This window comes from Heterodontus francisci, chromosome 1 (genome assembly GCF_036365525.1).
Source record: "Heterodontus francisci isolate sHetFra1 chromosome 1, sHetFra1.hap1, whole genome shotgun sequence".
NCBI lineage: Eukaryota > Metazoa > Chordata > Chondrichthyes > Heterodontiformes > Heterodontidae > Heterodontus > Heterodontus francisci.
The window spans coordinates 14471817-14497086 of NC_090371.1; the positions used below are offsets into that span (position 1 = coordinate 14471817).

The 25270-nt window shown below is 43.9% G+C and overlaps 1 protein-coding gene across 3 annotated transcripts in view; it reads right to left on the reverse strand.

Moving 5' to 3' along the window:
* LOC137367890 (exocyst complex component 6B) overlaps positions 1 to 25270 on the reverse strand; it is a 755392-nt gene that overhangs the window by 456900 nt on the left and 273222 nt on the right. For all 3 annotated transcript variants that reach the window (XM_068028681.1, XM_068028683.1, XM_068028682.1), the window contains exon 7: positions 12449 to 12625. In XM_068028681.1, the coding sequence (XP_067884782.1) occupies positions 12449 to 12625 (177 nt within the window). The remainder of the gene's footprint in view (positions 1 to 12448; positions 12626 to 25270) is intronic.

The following is a 25270-nucleotide window of genomic DNA, read 5'->3' on the forward strand; positions in this document are numbered from 1 at the left end:
AACCCATCTACTATTTTGAATAAAAGTAAATTCTTCCAAATTTAACCTCGTCTCTGCGTTTGCCAATAACTTCTAGTGTGGAAATCCCAGTTTAGTTTGAATAACCTACTACATCAACACCTTTTACAGTCTTGAAAGACCTGAATCAGGTCCTCTCTCGATCTTCCTGGCACCAGTTCAGTCAGCCAGCCATCACAATTCGTAACTTTTAAATCCTGAAATCAGCCTTGTCGCTCTTCTTGAGGCCTTTCCAAAATGCATCAATGTCCTTTTCAAGGCAAGGTGCCCAAAACTTCTCCCACTATGAGAGGTATAGACAGGGTGGAAAGCAAGAGGCTTTTTCCCAGAGTGGGGGATTCAATTACTAGAGGACACGAGTTCAAAGTGAAAGGGGAAAAGTTTAGGGGGGATATGCGTGGAAAGTTCTTTACGCAGAGGGTGGTGGGTGCCTGGAACACGTTGCCAGCGGAGGTGGTAGATGCGGGCACGATGGCGTCTTTTAAGATGTATCTAGACAGATACATGAATGGGCAGGAAGAAAAGAGATACAGACCCTTAGAAAATAGGCGACATGTTTAGATAGAGGATCTGGATCGGCGCAGGCTTGGAGGGCCGAAGGGCCTGTTCCTGTGCTGTAATTTTCTTTGTTCTTTTGTACTCCAGCTGCAACCTCATCAATCACTCACTGGGCTAAAATTACCTGTTCTGATTTATAACCAAATGCCCCCAAGATGTTTTGTTTCCCAGGGGTTGATTAATATCATGTGTTACACATCAGAAACCCCCGGGAAATCCACCATTCTCACGCATACACACATGAAGAGTGTAACCTTTTGTACAGGAGGAGAAGGTAATTGAAGCAACCCCTTCCACGCAGAAGCATACTTCATCCATCAGATCGAAGGCCAAAACCAACAACAATGACACAGAAGTCCACGTCACAGGTTGATCTCATTACTACAGCTAAGAATTACTTTCAGCCCCATATGACGTCTGAAAACTTAAACAGATGCTTTGGTTGTTGGTTTTCTTTTTCATGGCCAGGTGCTTTTTTCTCGATAGAAAGAACAAACTGTATTTATATAACACCTTTCATGACCTCACATGATCCCAAAGTGTTTCACAGCCAATGAAGTACTTTTAAAGTGTAGTCACTTGTAATGCAGGGAAATAGGGCAGCCAATTTATACACAAAGAACAATGAGATAAGAGACCAGATAATCTGTTTTCAGTAACATTGGTTGAGGGGTAGATATTAGCCAGGCCACTGGAAAGAACTGCCATGGAGGGATTTGAAAACAAAGATGAGAATTTTAAAATCAAGACATTGTTTGGCTGACAGCCAATTAAGGTCAGCGAGCACAGGGGTGATAGGGGAACGGGGCTTGGTGCGAGTTAAAACACAGGCGGCAGAGTTTTGAATGATCTCAAATTTACGGAGTTTGGAATGTGGAAGACCAGTCAGAAGTGTGTTGGAATTGTCTAGAGGTAACGAAGGCATGAATGAGGGTTTCAGCAGCAGATGAGCTGAGACGAGGTGAAGTCAGGCAATGTTACGGAGGTGGAAATAGGCAGTCTTCGCCATGGAACAAATATGAGGTTGGAAGCTCATTTCAGGGTCAAATGTGACACCAAGGTTGCAGACAGACTGGTTTAATCTCAGACTGTTGTCAATCAGAGCAATGGAGTCAGTAGTAAGGGAAAGGAGTTTAGAGCGGGACCGAAGACAGCATGGCGATGAATGAAAATCAGCTTCTTCTCACAAATGAGACACAATAGACAGCACTTCATGATTTTATTACATTATCTATACGACTTCAAGTGGTCAGACTTGAGTATTGAAGCTTCTCACCAGTCTTTCGCAACAGCCTCTGCATCGTTAGGTTAGGCTACAGCACCCTCTATGGTCTACTAGAAAAGTGCACCACTGGGTGTAGGAATAAAAGTATATCAAAGACAGAAGAACCTTTATTTGCCTGTCCAACCTGATGTGAATCAGCTCATTCCACAGAAGCTAGTTTTTGGGGTGCTATCAGCTACTGTGTTCAAACTGCACTCCAGCAGTTGAGTTTATAATCTGGGCTAATTCTACACTGTCAGAGGGCTGGGATGGTAAAGCAAGGCCCTCTATACATCTTTTCAGGAGACACTTTATGAAGACATGCAGAAACCTCTCCCAGTCATCTGGCCAATGTTTCACCATCATAGAGTCGTACAGCATAGAAACAGGCCCTTCAGCCCACCGCGTCCATGCCAACCATAATGCCTATCTATACTAATTCCACCTGCCTGCATTAATTCCATATCCCTCTATGCCTTGCTCATTCAAGCACCTGTCCAGATGCCTCTTAAATGTCGTTACTGTTCCTGCCTCCACCACCTCCTCTGGTAGCTCATTCCAGATACCCACTATTCTTTCCGTGAAAAATTTACCCCTTTGATCCCCTTTAAACCTCCTCCCTCTCACCTTAAATCTATGCCCTCTAGTTTTAGTCACCCCTACCATGGGAAACAGACTTTGGCTATCTATCCTATCTATGCCTCTCATCGTTTTATATACCTCTATCATGTCTCCTCTCAGCCTCCTTCGCTCCAGGGAAAACAGACCCAGCCTATCCAATCTCTCTTTATAACTCAAGCCCTCCAAACCAGGCAACCCCCTTGTGAAATAAAAACAAGAAATGCTGGAACCACTCAGCAGGTCTGGCAGCATCTGTGGAAAGAGAAGCAGAGTTAACGTTTCGGGTCAGTGACCCTTCTTCGGAACCTCCTTGTGAATCTTTTCTGCGCCCTCTCTAGCTTAATCACATCTTTCCTGTAGTGTGGTGACCAGAACTGCACACAGTACTCCAAATGCAGCCTAACCAACATTATGAACAACTGCAACATGACGTCCCAACTCTTGTACTCAATGTCTCGGCCGATGAAGGCAAGCATGCCATGCGCCTTCTTCACCACCCTGTCTACCTGTGTTGCCAATTTCAGGGAACTATGTACTTGCACCCCAAGGTCTCTCTGCTCAACAACACTCCCCAGGGCCCTGCCATTCACTGTATATGTCCTGCCCTGGTTTAACTTCCCAAAATGCATCACTTCAGACTTGTCTGCGTTAAATTCCATTTGCCAATCCCTTGCCCACTTTCCCAGTTGATCTATATCCTGTTGTAATCTTAGACAACCTTCTTAACTGTCCACTATACCACCAATTTTGGTGTCATCTGCAAACTTACTAATCATGCCCCTTACATTCACATCCAAGTCATTAATATATATGACAAACAACAGAGGGCCCAAAACCGATCCCTGTGGCACACGACTGGTCACCGGCCTCCAATCTGAAAAACAACCCTCCACTACCACCCTCTGCCTCCTATCACCAAGCAAAATGTATCCAATTTGCGAGCTCACTCTGGATCCCATGTGTTCGAACCTTCTGGACCACCCTACCATGTGGGACCTTGTCAAAGGTCTTGCTAAAGTCCATGTAGACAACGTCCATCGCCCTGCCCTCATCAATCCTCTTGGTCACCTCCTCGAAAAATTCAATCAAATTCATGAGACATGATTTCCCACGCAAAAAGCCATGCTGACTATCCCTAATCAGACCTTGCCTTTCCAGATGCATATGAGATCAACCACCAGAAACAGCTTCACTGATGATTCATCTTAATGACATTTTGGGGGATTTTAATGCTTGCATACTGAACATAAGAATGCAAGAAATACAAGGATTTGGCCATACAGTCCCTTGAGCCTGCTCCATTATTCAATAAGATCATGGCTGACCTTTGACCTCAACTCCACATTACTGCCCAACCCACTTGATTCCCTTACTGCCCAAAAATCTAATGATATCAGCCTTGAATATATTCAACAACTAAGCAGCCTCAGCCTCTGAGGTAGAGAATTTCAAAGATTCACAACCCTCAGAGAAGAAATTTCTCTTCATCTCCATCCGAATGGCAGAACCTTTCTGAGACTGTTGAGTTCAACTCTTCAGCCAGTGAAACAGCCTTTCAGCACCTACCCTATCAAGCCCTCTCAGAATCTTGTATGTTTCACTGAGATCATTTCTGATTCATCTAAACTCTATTGATTGTAGGACCTATCTATTCAGTACCTCCTCATAGGATAACCCTTTTATCCCAAGAATCAAACTAGCGAACCTTCATTGCACCACCTCTAAGGCAAGTAGATCCTTCCTTAAGTACAAAGACCAAAAGTACTCCTGGTGCGGCTGCGCCAAAGCCCTGTAGAATTGTAGCAAGACTTCCGTCTTCTTGGACTCCAACTCCCTCACAATAAAGGCCAAAATACCGTTCTAATTATTCGCTGTAACTTTGCACCTCATGTACCTAGGCACCCAATCCCTCTGCACATCAACATTTAATACTTTCTCACCATTTAAAAAAAAACGATTTTCTATTCTTCCTATCAAAGTGAATAATCTCACACTTGCCCACATTATAGTCAATCTGCCACCTTATTGTCCATTCACTTACATAGAACTAAGAGCAAGAGTAGGCCATTCGGACCCTCAAGCCTGCTCTGCCATTCTATAAGACCGTGGCTGATCAGTTTGTGAATTCAACTCCACTTTCCTGCCGACCCCCGATAGCCTTTGACTCCCTTGATGGTCAAGCATCTGCCTACCTCTGCCTTAAAAAAATTCAATGACCCTGCCTCCACCACTCTCCGGGGAAGAGAGTTCTACACTCTTGACCCTCAGAGAAAACATTTCCTTATCTCTGTCCTAAATGGGAGACCCCGTATTTTTCAACAGTGCCCCTAGTTTTAGACTCTCCCACAAGAGGAACCATCCTTTCCACATCCACCCTAAGTCCCCTCAGGATCTTAGATGTTTCAATAAGATCACCTCGCATTCTTCTAATCTCCAATGAATACAGACCCAACCTTTCTTCATAAGATAACCCTCTCATCCCATGAATCAGTGGAGGGAACCTTCTCTGAACTGCTTCCAACGCAATTATATCCTTTCTTAAGCAAGGAGACCAAAACTGTACACAATACGCTAGATGTAGTCTCACCAATGCCCTGTACAACTATAGCAAAACATCTCTATTTTTATATTCCATTTCCCTTGCAATAAACGGCAACATTGCATTTGTCTTAATTACTTGCTGTACCTGAATACTAGCTTTTTGTGTTTTGTGTACTAAGACACCCAGATCCCTCGACATCTCAGAGCTCTGCAAACTGTCACCATTTAAAAAGCATGTTACTTTTCTATTTTTCCTGTCAAAGTGGACAAGTTCACACTTTCCCACATTATACTCCATCTGCTACACCTTTGCCCACTCACTTAACCTATCTACATCCCTTTGCAGACTCCTTATGTCCTCTTCACAACTTACTTTCCTACTTATCTTTGTATCAGCAAATTTATCAACCATTTATTCTGTCCCTTCAACCAAGACATTGATACAGATTGTGAATAGTTGAGGCCCCAACACTGATCCCTGTGGCACTCCACTAAGTACAGCTTGCCAACCCACTTATGCCTACTCTCTGTTTACTGTTAGCTAACCAATCCTCTATCCATGCTAGTATGTTACCCCCTATACCACAGACTCTTATTTTGTTTAGTAACCTCTGATGCGGCAGATTATCAAATGCCTTCTGGAAATCCAAGTACACCACATCCACAGGTTCCCCTTTATCCACGTTGCTCGTTATTTTCTCAAAGAACTCTAATAAATTAGTCAAACATGATTTCCCTTCCACAAAACCATGTTGACTCTGCCTGATTGCATCGAGATTTTCTAAATGATCTGCTATAACCTCCTTAGGGAGTAGGGCCCTTAAAAGATCAAAAAGGTAACCTATGTGTAGGGGCAGAAGATTGCACTGTTCTTAGTGAATACTTTGCATCTGTCTTCACAAAAGAGGGGGAATGATGCAGATATTGTAGTTAAGGAAGAAGGGTGTGACGTATTTGATGTGAAAACTATAGGGAGAGAGGAAATATTAATGCGATTAGCATCCTTGAAAGTTGATAAATCATCAGGACTGGATGAAATGTACCCCAGACTGTTAAAAGAAGCGAGAGGGGAAATAGTGGAAGTTCTGACCATCATTTTCCAGTCCTCACTGGATACAGGTATGGTGCTGGAGGATTGGAGGACTGCTAACATTGTATCTCTGCTTAAAAAGGGAACGAGGCATAGACCAAATAATTGCAGGCCAGTCAGTCAAACCTCAGCAGTGGGCAAATTATTGGAATCAATTCTGACACACAAGAAAAACTGTCACTTAGAAGGGCAGGCATTAAACAAGGATAGTCAGCATAGATTTGTTAAGGGAAGATTTTGTTTGACTAACTTGATTTAATTTTTTGAAAAAGTAACAAGGAAGATTGTTGAGGGTAGTGTAGTTGATGTGGTTTACATGGATTTTAGCAAGGCTTTTGACAAGGTCCCACATGGCAGACTGGTGAAAAAGATAAAATCCCATGGGATCCAGGGAAATGTAGCAAGGTGGATACAAAATTGGCTCAGTGGCAGGAAACAAAAGATAATTGTTGACAAGTGTTTTAGAGACTGGAGGGCTGTTTCCAGTGGCATTCCGCAGGGCTCAGTACTGGGTCCCCTGCTTTTTGTGGTATATATTAACGACTTGGATGTAAATGTAGGGGGCATGATCAAGAAATTTGCAGATAACACAAAGAGTGGCCGTGTGGTAGATAACAAGGAGGATAGCTTTAGGCTGCAGGAAGATATCGATGGACTGGTCAGGTGGGCAGAAAAGTGGCAAATGGAATTCAACCCGGAGAAATGTAAGGTGATGCATTTGGGGAGGTCAAACAAGGCAAAGGAAGACACAATTAATGGGAGAATACTGAGAGGTGTAAAGGAAGTGAGGGACCTTGGAGTGAATGTCCACAGATCCCTGAAGGTAGCAGGACAGGTCAATAAGGTGGTTACGAAGACATATGAAATAATTTCCTTTATTAGCTGAGGTATAGAATATAAGAGCAGGGAGGTTATAAATTATTGATTAGACCACAACTTGAGTAGTGTGCGCAATTCTGGTCACCTCATTATAGAAGGTTAAAGTGACCATGCAATTTGTTGGATTGTCATAAAAATGCAACTGGTTCACGAATGCCTTTTAGAGGAGGGTATCTGCAGCCTTACCCAGTCTTTGACTTAAATTTCACACAACAGCAGCTTGCATTTATATCGCACCATTAACATAGTAAAATGTCCTATGGCGCTTCACAGGAGTATTATCAAAAGAAAACGGACACTGAGCCACATAAGGCGATATTGGCAAATGGCCAAAAGCATGGTCAAAGAGGTAATTTTAAGGAGTGCCTTAAAGAGGAGAGAGAGGCAGAGAGGCTTAGGGAGGAATGCTAGGGCTTCGGGGTCTTGACAGATGAAGACATAGCCATCAATGGTGCAGCAATTAAAAGCGGGATGCTCAAGAGGCCAGAATTACAGCAGCGCAGATATCTCAGAAGATTCTGGAACTTCAGGTTAGAGTTAAGGAGGAGCAAGGTATTTGAAAACATGGGTGAGAATTAAAAATCAAGTCATTGCTGGACTGGGAGCCAATGTAGGTTAATGAGATCAAATGGGCGAATGGGACCTGGTGCAAGTTAGTACACAGACAACAGAGTTTTGGATGACCTCAACTTTGTGGAGGGTGGAAGATGGGAGGCTAGCCAGGAATATATTGGAATAGTCAAATGTAAGGTAAAAAAGAGGTAGGGATGAGGGTTGCAGAAGCAAATGAAAGCAAGCAGGGGCAAAGTTGAATGATATTAGAGGCAGAAATAAGTGGTCTTAATGATGTTGTGTGGTAGACTCTCAACACCCTGTAAAGTGGCCCAGCACATCACTCCAACTGCTGCTCAAAAAGGTAGCCCATCATACAACCTACAACTAGGGATGGTCAATAAAAGTCAGCCTGCCACATCTGAAAGCAAAAAAGTTGTGGCTTCAAGCTTAGTAAAGCAGGTACTATTGTCAAACTGGAAGCATTACAAAAGATGCGTTTCCACTTTCAACCTGACACATTTTGCAGGGGAAAGGGGATGCGAAGCAGAGGTCTTTTTTATTCTCTCCCTTTTTGAAGCTTTTAAGAATCTCACTAATTGCAGTTGTGAAGTCTGAGGAGAATAGTTATTTTGGTTACAAAGCCGACTCTAAAATAATTTAAAACAGCATCGAATAATCGTCAGATGTCCAGCTGCGAACATGGAAAGGTGACATCTGGCTCGCTGCTCTTTAGCTAATACTTTCCTTCGGCTTACTGCCTGCAGATTGAAGCCGAGAACATTTGAGCAACATAAACTCACTTTACAACTTGGAGCATTTCAACCACTAAAGCTGGTAAAACTTTTACAAGACTTCTTTTTCATGTCATCTACAAAGAGGAGTAGAAAGAAAACAGAGTCCCAAGCAAACAAGACATGTGAGTGTGCAAGAGAGAGCTCGAGTGACAGTGAGAGCGAGAGCATGTGGGTGAGTAACAGCGTTGAGCGAGAGCATGTGAAAGATAGGGCGAGTGACAGAGACAGCGCGCATGTGAGTGACAGCATGAGAGCGAGAGTGCGTGAGTGAGCGAGAACGCGAGTGAGTTGTGAGACTGTGTGTGACTGAGTGTGAGAGAGTGTGCTTGAGAGTTTGAGAGTGAGAGAAAGAGATAGTGTGAGCTGTGTTTGGTCAAAGAGGGGGAGCGAGCGAGTGTGAATGAGAGTCTGAGAGAAAGAGAGATAGAGAGAGCAACACAGAACAAGTGCACGCTTGTGCACAAGTGGGAGCAAAAGACTTACGGGAGTTGTATTCCTTCTCTGACAGCGCTTATTATATATCAAAGTGTTCATCAAGCCAGCAAATTTAAAGGCTGGGAATACAAAGCATTCAATCAAAGAGAATGATGAGGAGAATCCAGGCAGTGTGCAGAGTATAATTTAATGGAATCAGACACCTATGACGGAAGCCACACCTTCCAAAATGAGACATATTAATTTTGTCATTTGGAACATTATTTTTGAACTGTTACTGGACTTGAAATAACTTGTTTAAAAGACAACAGTGGCTGAAAACATGGCTGTATATTTGCATTCTAAAAGACAGTTGCATGAAGATGATAATGGGAGTAACTCCCTGATTCAATTAGCCAGATGGGTTTTGTCAAAATGTTGATCAAGAGACATTGAGAGTCACTGAGCCAGCATTCCATCCCCCACTGAGTATCTCGTAAGCTGGAAGGAATCCATAAATCTTGCAGGCGAGGCTGCTCTAAACAAGGAGCTAGCTAGTCACATGACTAACCTGCTGGCCAACCTGGGATTTTTAGAATTGTGCCCGACACAGAACAGTTTGGGAAGAGACTGCAACTGAACTTCAAGAAGAGAGCATTGCTCTCTCTCTCATGCAAAGTTCCAGGGACCCACGGAAGTAACTCAAGCTTCAAGACAAAAGACCAGCGAAACAGGTTTGAAAGTGTACACTGGCCCCAACGAGAACCGCAAGACTTAACTTCAATCAAAGACTTTACATCCAACCCAAAACCAGTAACTAAATTCCATCTACTGCTTCAAACCTTTCCCTTTTGATTTTTTCTCCTTTTCTGTCTCTATTTGCGTGGGTGTTTATCGCATATACATGCTAGCGTGGTCGTGTCGCGTATTCTTAGTAGTTATAACTGAGTTAGAGTTTTAAGGTGAATAAACTGACACACCTTTCTTATTAAAATCTGAGAAAACCTGTCTGGTTAATTTCTTTGCTATTACAATTTAGGACTCACTGAGAGGAAGCTAAAAACACGGTGTTTTAAAAATTAAACCCCGTTACGGCCAAACTGGGAAAAGGCAGAGAGGTAAGCCCTAGACCCCTGCCTCACCTGGTCATAACACAGAGATATGAGAAAAGACCCAGGAAGCTGAGGAGAAGGCGGGTGGGCGGGTGAGCGAAGAGACAAACAGGAGTGTCACAGAAGAGTCTTGAGTAACTGCAGATGTGATGAATCCAATCAAAGAAGTAAATTGCATCTCCATTGCATTATTCGCATCCTCAAGACACCCCAATGCACTTAGCAACCACTTTTGAAGTGCAGTCACTGTTGCTTTGTCAGCAAACCTTGCAGCCAAGCCGCGCACAGCAAGATCCCACAGACAGCAATGAGATGAATGACCAGATGATCTGTTTTGACAGTACTCGTTAAGTGATGAATCTTATCCAGGAGGAGGAGAGAATTTCCTTGATTGTGCCATGGGCTCTTTTACATTCATCTACGACCATATGAATTAGGATCAGAAGTAGGCCATTCCGCCCATCGATCCTGCTCCGCAATTCAATAAGATCATGGCTGAATTCTGTCTCGAATTCCACACTCCCATCTACCCCCGATAACGTTTGATTCCCTTGCCTAACAAGAATCTATCTACCTCCGCCTTAAAAATATTCAATGACCCCGCCTCCACCACCTTCTGAGGGAGAGTGTTCCAAAGTCGCACAACCCTCAGAGAAAACATTTCTCCTCGTCTCTATCATAAAAAGGCGACCCCTAATTTTAAAACAATGCCCCCTTGTTCTGGACTCACCCACAAGAGGAAACATCCTTTCTACATCCACCATGTCAAGACCATTCAGGATCTTAGAAACTTCAATCAGGTCTCCCCTCACTCTTCTAAACTCCAGTGAAAACAAGCCCAGTCTGTCCAACCTTTCCTCTTAAGACAACCTGCGCATTCCAGGTACCAATCTAGTAAACCTCCTCTGAACCGCCTCCAACACATTCACATCCTTCCTTAAATAAGGAGACCAAAACTACACAGTGATCTGAACAGGTAGACATGGTCTTGGCTTAATGTCTCATCTGAAAGATAGTGCAGCACTCCCTCAGTTTGCGTATGTACTGTGCTCGAGTGGGGAAACACAAATTCTATACTGAAAATTTAGAAGGGAAGAATGAATGTGAGGTTAAGAGGAGAGTTTTACCCTACATCTTGTTGTGCCAAAACCTGATCAGAGTGTTGACACTGGTGCTTCAAGTGGAAATCTGGACTAACAGATACAAACACCCTTGACCATGAACAAAGAAATTCACTAATATTTAGCATGAAGTAGTGAAATGTAAAATTAACACGGAAGTCTGAGAACTCTCTACCCAAGAGGGCTGTGGATGCTCAGTCGTCGAGAATGTTCAAGATAGATTTTTAGACACTAAGGGAAACAAGGTATATGAGGTCAGGACAGTAATGTGGAGTTAAGGTAGATCAGCCATGATCTTATTGAACGGCACAGCAGGTTTAAGTGGCTGTATTGCCAACTCCTGTTCCTATTTCTTATGTTCTTAAGTCACAAAACCTGCTTCTGATCCAACAGTTTCTCTGAATGTTACAGAAGAATGGGCAAGCAAAAGACATTCCAGGCACAGAATCTAATCTCCGCACATGGACTCTACCCAACTAACTTAATCTGATGGAAACGTCTGCAAAACAACTCCCAGATCCCCAACGACACTTTACTTGGTAGTGCTCTCACCAGCTTTGTCAAAAGGTTGTGGAGTTCAAGACCCCTTGAAGATTTGTCCAAAAATTGAGGCAAACACTTATTACTGAGGGAGTGTTGAGTCTTTTCGATGCAGATTAAACTGAGGCTTCACCTTGCTGCTCAACTGAATAAATATCAGAGGCACTATTTGAACAATGCTCCCAGTGTACAGACTAGCATTTCTCCCTCAGTCAATGCCATGAAAGGATGGTCATTTATCTTATTGCTGTTTGTGGTACCTTGGTATACACAGTTTGGCTGCTGTGTCTGCTCACAAGTATACGTTAGAAAATTATTCAATAGTTGTGAGTTGCTTTGGGATGTCCTGAGCATGCGACAAGACACAAGATAAATGCAAATTCTTTCCTAATAAAGCAAAGCTTAAAAACATTTTCTATTCCAACATCGCCAGTACTGGACTTCCAAAAGATGGCAGTTCCTTGATCACAGCACCAGAAGAGCCATCATGCTCAATGAAGCATTTGCTTATTTATATCTAAACTGATCCCAAAAACCTTTAATCTTATTCTGAAACCAGATATTTACCCGGTTCTCTTCCTAAAGGAGTTTAACACAGCTCAGGTGTTTTTGTGAGAGCCATTTCCAGATGTCAACTACCCCAACGGCAAATTAAGTTCTTCTGATCTCTGGTATTGCTGATCTAAAGCAGATTGTTGCATAGCCGTGATTCAAGGAAGCCCACCATCACTTTCCCAGAGGAATCAGGGATGGTCAATTAATAAGCCCACAACCCAAGAACAAATAAACGTGCACATATCCTAACTTGCAAAACCAGTCACAATGTTAGATCAGTCTCCTAATTGAATCAACAAGGACTAATACATGTAGCAGCTCCCTTCTTCAGCTAACCTTGTTGACACACAACTGCCTTCAAAATAGCTTGGAAAATAAGTAACTACCTCCTCTTCATCCTCCTCATCTTCAACATCCAAGATTCCAGAATCCTGTTCAGACAATGGGCTGGTATTGTCCACCTCTGCGTCGATCCCAATGCCTCCATTTTTCTTCACTTTCTTCCCAGTTCCGACCTTGTGCTGCTGAGAGACTATGTTATCCAGGTTCCTCTGCTGATGGGCCTAAAAGGAGCAACAATGCATTTTTATAACAGGTTTACAGTAGAATCTGCTGGCACGCGTGCAACCTTTGAGTGCATTAGACATAAACCCAGGGCCTAGCAAATGTAGTAGAGCTCCTAATACTGCCAAAAATAAACAAAGAGCCAGCATATTTCATAAGCTCAGGATCTTCCAAAATGCCTCACAACCACTGAACTGCTTTTGAAATGTGGTCACCATTGTTCTGTGGGCAATTTGTATCCTGCAAGGTTCCACAACTGGCAATTAACTAAAAGATTAAGTGATCTGTTTTGTCAATGTTGTTAGGGGTCTAATGTTGGTCAGGAAAACGGGAGAAATCCTCTTCTTATTTGAGAAGTACCATGGAATACATCCAGCTTAATGGTAACAATGGGCCTCTGTTTAACTTGTCAAGATGGTACCTCTACCAGCGAAGCACCTCTCACTACTATACTCAAGTGTCAGTCGAGGTTATGTGTTCCTGGAGATGGGGCTTTAACCCATGACCTGCTGACTCTGAGGCAAGACTGCTAGCAGCCCGGCACTGGAAACTGATGTTCACTACTGTCTGAAAACTCAATTATTAATGGACAGTTGAGTATTCCAATGGTTAGCAACAGGCCTGACAGAGTTGCATCCTTACTGTGCTGAAATCCTCTCCCTCTCATTTTCCAGGACCTCAAAACACTGGAAATCCCCCTCCCCCTTTAACCTTGTTCTCCTGCTACAAGCTTTTCAAACCCACGCTTGGTATCAGCTGATCGTTTCTTCTACATTTAGCACTCTTCCTTTCCGATAAACTTTCCTACAGATCTCAGCTGTGGTTCTTGCCTCAGAGACAGAAGGTCATGGATTCAAGTCCCATTCTAGAGTTCTGAACCTATAATCAAGGCTGACACTCCATGTACAGTATTGAGGAAGCCCTGCAGGGTCAGAGGTGCCATCCTTCAGAAGAGATGTTAAACCCAAGGTCCCATTTGACTTTTCTGGTGGGCATAAAAGATCCTATGACACTATTTTGAAGATTAGCAGGAAAGTTCTCCCCAGTTTCCTGGCCAATATTTATCCCTCAAAAATCACCACTAAAAAACAGGCTATCTGGGCATTATCTGTATCACATTGCTGTATGAGAGACCTTGCTGTGTGCAAATTGGTTGCTGTATTTACTGTATTACAACAGTGACTACACATTGGGAAAAAAAGGATTTAATTGGCTGTGAAATGCTTTGGGGCATCCTGAGGTTGTGAAAGACACTATAGAAATGGGAGTTTTTTCCTTCTACTCTTTTCTACTGCTGACATTTTGCTGTTCAGGACTATGATGCCGTTCTTTGATTTCTTTTTCTTAAAAGAGAGAGATTTTTTCTTGAATTTGTTCTTCGAATGTGGGCTGCACTGCCTTTATTGTCAATCACATGGTGCAAGACCAAAGTCACATACAGGCCTGAGAGGGTACGGCTAGCAGGTTCCCTTCCCCGAATGACATCAGTGAATCAGTTGGATTTTTACAATAATCAGACTGCTTTTATGTTCATTTTAACTGGTGCTTTATTTTTTGAAATATTCTAACTTGCTGTAGCGGGATTTGAACACTCAACCTCTGGGCTGCTATTCCGGTACCACAGCCATTAGGCACATGGAGAGCCTACTTCCATCTGCCTTAGCATCACAAAGAAGGAATTAGGTTTCCACTTCTTTACATCTTCAATGGTCTCAATTCTTACAAAACATTTTATTGGAGATTGGTGAAACTGCATGACCAGACCTTCGCTCAAACACGTAGAAAGAATATATGAGCAGTCAAGGCCTTGGTTTAACGTCTCATCCGAAAGACTGCACCTACAACAGCGCAGCACTCCCTCAGTGCTGCCCTGCTGTGTCAGCCTCGATTTTAGTACTCAAGTCTCTGGAGCGGGACTTGAACATACGATGTTCGAACTAAGAGGCTAGAGTCTCGGCTAACACTGAGCTCCTGCATTTCCTTGTGATTGACTCTGTATTGAGCTGGTAGGATCTCAAAACAGGCTTGTTTATATCCCTACTTCCTTTGTCTACAGTTGTTCTGAAAAGAATACAATGGATCCTTGTATTTATGTAGCACCTTATTATGTCTCAGAAGCATTTTCAAGTGCTTCACAAACAATTACTTTGAAGTAAAGTGACTGCTGTTATGAGACAAACATGGCAGCCAATCCACGCCAACAATGTTCTATAAACAGTAATGGGAAAGAATGATCAATTAATGTGTTTTTGGTGGTATTGGTTGAGGAAGGAACATTGGTCAGGACAAAATAAAAGTACTCTAAGCTTGCAGACACAGCCAATGAACAGAGCTCACACCCACTCAAACATAAACTTCACACAGTAGCAGCACAAACACATACTTAAAAAAAGACTTGTGTTTATAATGTGCCTTTCATGACCTCAGGATGTCCCGAATCACTTTACAGCCAATGAAATGCTTTTGAAGCGTAGTCACCGTTGTAACATGGGAAACAGGACAGCCAATTTTCAGAGGGCAAGGTTCCATAACAGCAATGAAATAAATGTCCAGATGACCTGTTTTAGATGCTGGTTGAGGGATACTGCAGAGAACTGCCCTGCGAATAGTGGCATGGGATCTTTGGACTCCACCTGAAAGGGGCAGACAGGAACCCAGTTTAACGGCTCATCCGAAAGACATTACCTCTGACAATACAGCACTCCCTTCATACGGCACTAAAGTATCAGTCTGGTATTGTGTTCAATCCTCTCGAGCGGGTCTTGAGCACACAACCTTCTGACTCAGAAGCAGGAGTACTACCAACTAAGCCACAACTGATACAGAGGTAACTGGTAATAAGAACAAATCTAACCTGCAGTTCAAGCAAAAGCCAATGCAAGACTTAAAAATCCGTCCCAGAATCAAAGAAATTCACGGCACAGAAGGAGATCATTTGGCCTTCTGACAGCCCAACAAAATGCAACATCTGGTGTGGTACAAAACTATAAGCACCTGGACATCATCAGGTTATTTTCCATATACATGCATACTAATTTCAGTCCATCAGGCCACTCTCACAGGCAAATATCTTACATCACTCTCTCATACCATTCAATTGCTTCCTTTGGAAAATATCCATCCAACAACTTCTCAAGTTTACCACACAATCCCACGTGTTGGTATCCTTCCACTACCACTATCCACTACCCTTAGTTTAAAGTAGTTAGGAATTTTCCTCCACACAAGATCAGGAGCAGGTTGTTCAACCTTGCCCGTCTAAGAGTGAAGTCCAAAGTACGGAAAGTCCTCATCAGGGAACTCCTCTTTGCTGACTATGCTGCTTTAACATCTCACACTGAAGAGTGCCTGCAGAGTCTCATCGACAGGTTTGCGGCTGCCTGCAATGACTTTGGCCTAGCCATCAGCCTCAAGAAAACGAACATCATGGGGCAGGACGTCAGAAATGCTCCATCCATCAATATTGGCGACCACGCTCTAGAAGTGGTTCAAGAGTTCACCTACCTAGGCTCAACTATCACCAGTAACCTGTCTCTAGATGCAGAAATCAACAAGGGCACGGGAAAGGCTTCCACTGCTATGTCCAGACTGGCCAAGAGAGCGTGGAAAAATGGCGCACTGACACGGAACACAAAAGTCCGTGTGTATCAAGCCTGTGTCCTCAGTACCTTGCTCTATGGCAGCGAGGCCTGGACAACGTATGTCAGCCAAGAGCGACGTCTCAATTCATTCCATCCTCGCTGCCTCCGGAGAATACTTGGCATCAGGTGGCAGGACCGTATCTCCAACACAGATGTCCTCGAGGCGACCAACATCCCCAGCTTATACACACTACTGAGTCAGCGGCGCTTGAGATGGCTTGGCCATGTGAGCTGCATGGAAGATGGCAGGATCTCCAAAGACACATTGTACAGCGAGCTCGCCACTGGTATCAGACCCACCGGCCGTCCATGTCTCCGCTTTAAAGACGTCTGCAAACGCGACATGAAGTCCTGTGACATTGATCACAAGTCGTGGGAGTCAGTTGCCAGCGTTCGCCAGAGCTGGCGGGCAGCCATAAAGGCGGGGCTAAAGTGTGGCGAGTCGAAGAGACTTAGCAGTTGGCAGGAAAAACGACAAAAGCGCAAGGAGAGAGCCAACTGTGTAACAGCCCCGACAAACAAATTTTTCTGCAGCACCTGTGGAAGAGCCGGTCACTCTAGAATTGGCCTTTATAGCCACTCCAGGCACTGATCCACACACCACTGACCACCTCCAGGCGCTTACCCATTGTCTCTCGAGATAAGGAGGCCAAAGAAGAAAAAAAGAAGAAAAAGTAGTTATATTAAAACTATCTGCTTGCCTTCCCTCTTCTGAGCCCAAGTTTTTGCAACCTTGAACAATTGTGAACATACCAAAGGAACTTCAACGGTTCTGTTTGCTTATAATCTTTAAGATCTTGATTCTTCCAATAAGATTTTCCCGAGCCTTCCCTCCATAAGGTTAGAAGTGGGGATGTTCACTGATGATTGCACAATGTTCAGCACCATGTGCAACTCCTGGAGCAGTCCATGTCCATATACAGCAAGGCCTGGACAACATCCAGGCTTGGGCTGTTAAGTGACAAGTAACATTCACGCCACACAATTGCCAGGCAATGACCATCTCCAACAAGAGAGAATCTAACCATCTCCCCTTGATGTTCATTGGCATTACCATTACTGAATCCCCCCACTATCATCATTCTGGGGCTCACCATTGACCAGAAGCTGAACTGGACCAGCCACATGAATGCTGTGACAACAACAGCAGCTCAGAGGGTGAGAATTCTGTGGCAAGAGGACTTACCTCTCGTCTCCCCAATGCCTGTCCACCATCTACAAGGCACAAATCAGGAGTGACAGCATAATTTCCACTTGTCTGGATGGGTGCAGCTCTAACAACACTCAAGATGCTCGACGCCATCCAGGAGAAAGCGGCCCACTTGACACCCCATCCACCACCGACGCACAGTGGCAGCCGTGTGTACCATATACAAAATGCACTGCAGCAACTCTCACCAAGGCTCCTTTGACAGCACCTTCCAAACCCGCGACCTCTACCACCTAGAAGGACAAGGGAACACCACCACCTGCAAGCTCCCCTGCAAACAACATACCATCCTGACTTAGAACTATATCGCTGTTCCTTCTCTGTCACTGGGTCAAACTTTTGGTGTTCCCTTCCTAACAGCACTGTGGGTGCACCAAGGACCACAGCGGTTCAAGAAGGCAGCTCACCACCACCTTTTCAAGGGCAATTAGGGATGGGCAATAAATGCTGGCATTTGGTATAATCTCATGACCTTTTTTTCCAAAGCTGTTTTGTATTCATCCACCTTCACATGCAACACATTACTGAGAAGTCAACATGGCTGCCAATCTGGACCAGCAACATCGCAGAAATGAAAAGATGAATGCCTGTCCCAGGCATTACTGATGATCCCAATGATGCCTGAAAGACGCTGGCAATGACACATGACCAATTTGATTGGCTATTCCCTTAACTGGGTGTTCCAAACTTACCCATTCCATTTCTGTTGCCTCAGAGACACATGAAAAAAATGTTTGCTATAATGCTTTACTCTGAAATGGGAGCGAGGGGGAGAAATGGCACAGCTTCTGAGAACTAAGGACTGGGATCAAGCATGTGTCAATATTTACCAGCAGTCAGCAGGAGCATGTCCATATTTGTAGGACATTCTCTGCAGTAGTCAGTACTTAAGAAAAAAAGACTGGCATTTCATGACCATCGGACATCCCAAAGCACTTTAAAGTCAATGAAATACTTTTGAAGTGTAGTCACTGTTGGAATGTAAGGGTGACCAGGAGCAGTGTGTCAATATTTGAAAGGGGGTGGCAAGGAGTAGCATTTGGAGCTATGTTAATACATCCTGCAAGTCCCTAAAAGCATGATAATTGTTGCGGAGGGTTGGGGGTGGGGGTGGGGTGGGAGAGGCATTGTGGTCCTCAGAAATCTGTCAACATTTGCAGGAATCGTCAGTGGGTGCCCTGGAAGCAACACCAATATTTTCAGTGGCTGCCCTTTGGAGAGCGTCTTCATTTGCTTCTCGAGAGCACATCATGATTTGCAGCATTCTTTTCACCCACCTGCCACACTACCACCACCACAACCGCCACCTGCCACACCACCACCACCACAACTGCCACCTCCCCACCAAACCCTCCACCCAACCCCACACTCAGCACCCCCAACACAGAAACACTTGAAAAAAACACTGGGTTCACTTGTGTGAAGAAATGCAACACAAGTGCTTATCTGAGACACAAAATAAGAGGACATGTAAGTTTTGAGTGAACAAAGGCCTGTGCCAGGGGTCAGGAATATAGATTGTGAAATAAAAGAGTTTAAAGTACCCAAAACAGTTGTGAAAAGGAGTTGATAACAATACTCCACACAACACTGCCATAAAAACAATGGCAGGGAGCCAGGCGAACGTTCCAGAAACTACAATGACCTCTTGTCCCCTAATCAGACAAGTGCAGAATTATTTTTGAGAAGTGCAAAGTCAACATGTTAACATTGTTTTTGCCTTTCTCCTGAACTGAAAAGCAAACCCACAAGAATGATAAGAGCTATATGATTTGTCTGCCCCTGCTACTGTTATCTTCCAGCCCACTTCCCCATAGATCAGATCTAACAACAAAACTTTCTGTAAATGGACAGGGACGTGACAGATTGCCTTGGCCTTTGTTTGACTCCAGAGCCACGGTCAGAAGTGCATGAACTCGGGTTGAGGTAATACAGTCTTGATTTAAATAGGACTTATTTGTGCGAATCAAAGCAATATGGAAGCAAGACACTGACAAAGAATTTTAACATGAATCTGAAACAATTATAATGATATATATTTTTATATACTAGGTTAGGGCAAAGAAATTGCTTTATAAGTATCAAGTAAAATAAAAAAAAAGGAAAAAGAGTATCTTGCCAAGGGTGAAGTCTCAAGCGTAATAGCTAGCTTGCTTAAATCACCAGTCCGGCCCCCACAATGTCTAACCACCAATCACGGGCGTGCTAGATTAGGACAGGGTAGAATCATAGAATCGTACAACACAGTAGGCAGCCATTTGGTCCACCATGCCTGTGCCAGCTCTTGGAAAGAGCAATCCAATTAGTCCCAAGCTCCTGCTCTTTCCTCTTAGCCCTGTAATTCTTTCCCCCTTCAAGTAATTATCCAAGTCCCTTTTGAGACTTACTATTAAATCTGCTTCCATCACCCTTCCAATCAGTGTTTTCCAAGTCATCATAACTCGCCTCTGGTTTTTTTGCCAATACAAAACTGATTTCTGGGGTTAGAGCATTGAACTACCAAGCGAGGCTGAAATCCAGGAATGCTCACACCAGAACTAACACTTTTACTACAGTAAAACATACCAAGACACTTCACAGGACTGCTATCAGTCAAAATTTGGTGCTGACTCACATAAAGAGATATGAGTATAGGCTTGGTCAGAGCAAGGTTTTAAGAAGCATCTTAAAAGGACAGAGGTAGAGAGGAGAGGTTTAGGGAGGGAATTCCAGAGCTTAGGGCCCAGGCAGCTGATAGCACGACTGCCAATGATGAAGTAAAGGAAATTGGGGAAGTGCAAGAGGTCACTGAATATCACACCACAGTAGTAGGCCATTCAATCCATGTTGCCTGTGCCACTTTGAAAGAGCTCCCCTGCTCTTTCTCCATTATCCTGAAACTTTCTCCCCTTCAAGTATTTGTCTTTGAACGTCAACATTGAATCGGATTCCACCATCCTTCTGACCAGTGCATTCCAAATAATCATAACTCGCTGCATTAAAAAAAGTTCTCTCTGGCTCTTTTGCCAATTACCTGAAATCTCTGTCCTCTGGTTACTGATCCGTGACAGTAGAAACAGTTCCTCCTTATTTACTCTACCAAAACTCTTCATGATTTTGGACGTGTTATGACCAGGTGAGAAAGAGGTCTAGGGTTCCCTTTCAGCCTTCACCTGGTCTTAACGTAACAGGGTTTTATTTTTAAATACACTGTGTTTTAGCTCCCCCTTGGTGAATCCTTGTTCACCACTTTCCAATTATAAGGCAAAGAAATTGCTTTATAAGTATCAAGTAAAATAAAAAAAAAGGAAAAAGAGTATCTTGCCAAGGGGCGGCACAGTGGCGCAGTGGTTAGCACCGCAGCCTCACAGCTCCAGGGACCCGGGTTCGATTCCGGGTACTGCCTGTGTGGAGTTTGCAAGTTCTCCCTATGTCTGCGTGGGTTTTCTCCGGGTGCTCCGGTTTCCTCCCACAAACCAAAAGACTTGCAGGTTGATAGGTAAATTGGCCATTATAAATTGTCACTAGTATAGGTAGGTGGTAGGGAAATATAGGGACAGGTGGGGATGTTTGGTAGGAATATGGAATTAGTGTAGGATTAGTATAAATGGGTGGTTGATGTTCGGCACAGACTCGGTGGGCCGAAGGGCCTGTTTCAGTGCTGTATCTCTAATCAAATAATCAAATCAGCACAAACAGGTTCTCTTAGGTTTAAAGGGGAAAGGTGAAATTTTATTAAACTTAAACTCTAATTCAGTTAACGCCGACAGATATACGACGCGCCCACGCTAGCATGCATACGCGATACACACATGCAGATAGGAAAAGAAAGAGAATCAAAAAATAAAGTGGAAAGGTTTGAGGCAATATCTGAAGAGTTGCTGTTACAGTTCTTTGAGCTAACTGTAGAGTCCTTTGACTGTAGGTGGATTTTGCCTTTCGTTGGGGCCTAGTATTCTTCTTAAATCTTGTTCATTGTAGGAGACCTTGCTCTCTTGGGCTTCATGTGTCTTTGGTGGGTTTTGGAGTTTCGTGAGAAAGAGATGGGAGCAGACAGGAGAGGCTATGGTGAGCCAGCCAGGAGAGGTCTTTTCAATCCAGGAGCAAAGAGCTTTCTGCCAGTTCAAACACTGTCTCTACAATTTAAAATCCCACATTGGCCAGCAGGATAGTCACCTGACCGACTGGTATAATCACTTCTGGCTTTGTGGACTGAATTGGAGCAGGGAATAGCTCCTTTATCTACAAGCACTATCTGTTAATATGCTAGATTAGGACAGGGTAGAATCATAGAATCCTACAGCACAGTAGGCAGCCATTTGGTCCACTGTGCCTGTGCCAGGGGCCTGGCAACTCCTTGTAACAGGCCTTCTCTTTGTCCCAGCAACAATTTGAAATTTAATGTCCATGTGGCAAAATTAATGTGCCTCATTCTTAGCAGATGGGGGCCTGTATGACAGACGCATCTATTAAATCTCCCTTTAACCTGCTCTACTCTCAGAACAAAGAACAGTACAGCACAGGAACAGGCCATTCGGCCCTCCAAGCCTGCGCCGATCTTGATGCCTGCCTAAACTAAAACCTTCTGCACTTCCGGGGACCGTATCCCTCTATTCCCATCCGATTCATGTATTTGTCAAGATGCCTCTTAAACGTCACTATTGTACCTGCTTCCACCACCTCCCCCGGCAGCAAGTTCCAGGCACTCACCACCCTCTGTGTAAAGAACTTGCCTCGCACATCCCCTCTAAACTTTGCCCCTCTCACCTTAAACCTATGTCCCCTAGTAACTGACTCTTCCACCCTGGGAAAAAGCTTCTGACTATCCACTCTGTCCATGCCGCTCATAACTTTGTAAACCTCTATCATGTCGCCCCTCCACCTCCGTCGTTCCAGTGAAAACAATCCGAGTTTATCCAACCTCTCCTCATAGCGACTGCCCTCCAGACCAGGCAACATCCTGGTAAACCTCCTCTGTACCCTCTCCAAAGCCTCCACGTCCTTCTGGTAGTGTGGCGACCAGAATTGCACACAATATTCTAAGTGTGGCCTAACTAAGGTTCTGTACAGCTGCAACATGACTTGCCAATTTTTATCCTCTATGCCCCAACCGATGAAAGCAAGCATGCTGGATGCCTTCTTGACTAACTTATCCACCTGCGTTGCCACTTTCAGTGACCTGTGGACCTGTACGCCCAGATCTCTCTGCCGGTCAATACTCCTAAGGGTTCTGCCATTTACTGTATACTTCCAACCTGCATTAGACCTTCCAAAATGCATTACCTCACATTTGTCCGGATTAAACTCCATCTGCCATTTCTCCCCCCAAGTCTCCAACCGATCTATATCCTGCTGTAACCTCTGACAATCCTCATCACTATCCGCAACTCCACCAACCGTTGTGTCATCCGCAAACTTACTAATCAGACCAGCTACATTTTCCTCCAAGTCATTTATATATACTACAAACAGCAAAGGTCCCAGCACTGATCCCTGCGGAACACCACTAGTCACATCCCTCCATTCAGAAAAGCACCCTTCCACTGCTACCCTCTGTCTATGACTGAGCCAGTTCTGTATCCATCTTGCCAGCTCACCTCCGATCCCGTGTGACTTCACCTTTTGTACCAGTCTGCCAGGAGGGACCTTGTCAAAGGCTTTACTGAAGTCCATATAGATAACATCCACTGCCCTTCCTTCATCAATCATCTTTGTCACTTCCTCAAAAAACTCAATCAAATTAGTGAGACACGACCTCCCCTTCACAAAACCATGCTGCCTCTCGCTAATAAGTTCATTTGTTTCCAAATGGGAGTAATTTCTGTCCCGAAGAATCCTCTCTAATAATTTCCCTAGCACTGATGTAAGGCTCACCGGCCTATAATTTCCTGGATTATCCTTGCTACCCTTCTTAAACAAAGGAACAACATTGGCTATTCTCCAGTCCTCTGGGACCTCACCTGTAGCCAATGAGGATGCAAAGATTTCTCTCAAGGCCCCAGCAATTTCTTCCCTTGCCTCCCTCAGTATTCTGGGGTAGATCCCATCAGGCCCTGGGGACTTATCTACCTTAATGCTTTGCAAGACACCCAACACCTCCTCCTTTTTGATAATGAGATGACTGAGGCTATGTACACTCCCTTCCCTAGGCTCATCATCCACCAAGTCCTTCTCTTTGGTGAGCACTGATGCAAAGTACTCATTTAGTACCTCGCCCATTTCCTCTGGCTCCACACATAGATTCCCTTCTCTGTCCTCGAGTGGGCCAACCCTTTTCCCTAGTTACCCTCTTGCAGAAGAACAATCCTAGATTCTCTAGTCTCTCCCGTAAGCATTTGTCTTTTCAAATTACATTGGTTCTATTGAGTGTCACTCAACATTCCCACTAAACTTTTTTTTTTTGAGTGCTTGGATGATTTATTTAAGTGTGAAGCACATTTAAGTTTTTTTGTGCAGCCATGCACACATGGTAACTTAAAGGGGCTGACTTGTGCGTGAACGTTCACATAGTTTACAGTGAACCTTGGTGTCAGTCCTTTTGCTGCCGATGCGAAGGGTTACTTAGAGGAGTGCAGGGATCTCTGAGGGTTGTAGTGCTGCAGGAGGCTACAGAGATAGGGAGAGGCAAGACCATGAGGGATTTGAACTCAATTTTAAAATTCATGTGTTGCCAGACTGGGAGACTGTAAACTCTAACCTGGGACACAGTTTTAAACTCTTAAGAGGAAAGGTAAGTAGACATTTTAGACTGACCTTCTGTACACAGTGGCCAAGGAGTTAGGAAGCAATTAGTGTTGGCAAGTTCAGTAACGGGATGAATACTTTATGGTGCAAGAGATGACTGAGAGGGTATAGGAGAGAGTATGGCATTTCCTGACTGTGTAACTGGACCGTAATGGCCTTTTCTTGTCCTGTATATTACCACATAAAATATAAATAAATATTAATCAGAATGTAAGACTTGCCCTTATAAATCTGCAGTGTACTAAGTACACTCTTGTCTGGTATAACTGATAAGTCAGAACCACATCAGCAAAAGAACATGACTTGTTGAGGTGGTAGTGGACCAGAGGTCTGAACTAATAACTTGGCAAAAGAGTTCAAATCCCAATGTGGCAGTTTGAGAATTTGAGTTTTAAAAATCTGGAAATAAAAAGTTGTCTTCTGTAAAAGTGGCCATAAAGCTGCTGGATTGTCATAAAAACCCAAATGCCCTTTACAGAAGGAAACCTACCATCCTTATCTAGTTTGACCTATAAGTCACGTCAGTCCCATGCCAACATAGTTGACTCTAAAATGCCTAGCAAGCTTCTTAGTTGTATTAAGTCTCTACAAACAGCAATTTAAGGCAGCAGCCCACCACCGCCTTCTCAGGGCAGCTAGGGATGGGCAATAATTTGCAGTCTTGTCAATGACGCTCATATCCAGAGAAGGCATAGAAAAAGAAATATTATCTCTGGAACTCAGTCAGTCAATAGATGTTCAAAAAACCTCAGAATTTGCATTCCCAATAATCCAATGTTCCACATTTGGCTAAAGAAACTAAGGCAAGCAGCAAGACAAAAGCCTCTCACAAACTGTAGGTACAATGGGCCTATCATGCAAATGGAGGGATTTCCTACAACCTTCATGTTTTCCTATTCACAGGACCAGCTGACCAGGTCAAGGTCAGCTGCACCAAGCAAATTATTCCAACTATATGCTCATTTGTCCGTACCTGGGAAGAAAAAAGCTATCCTCCATTTAACCAATGTACTCCATTAAGATGCACTTTAAAACCAACCTCTTTGACCAAGCTTTTGGTCATTTACCCA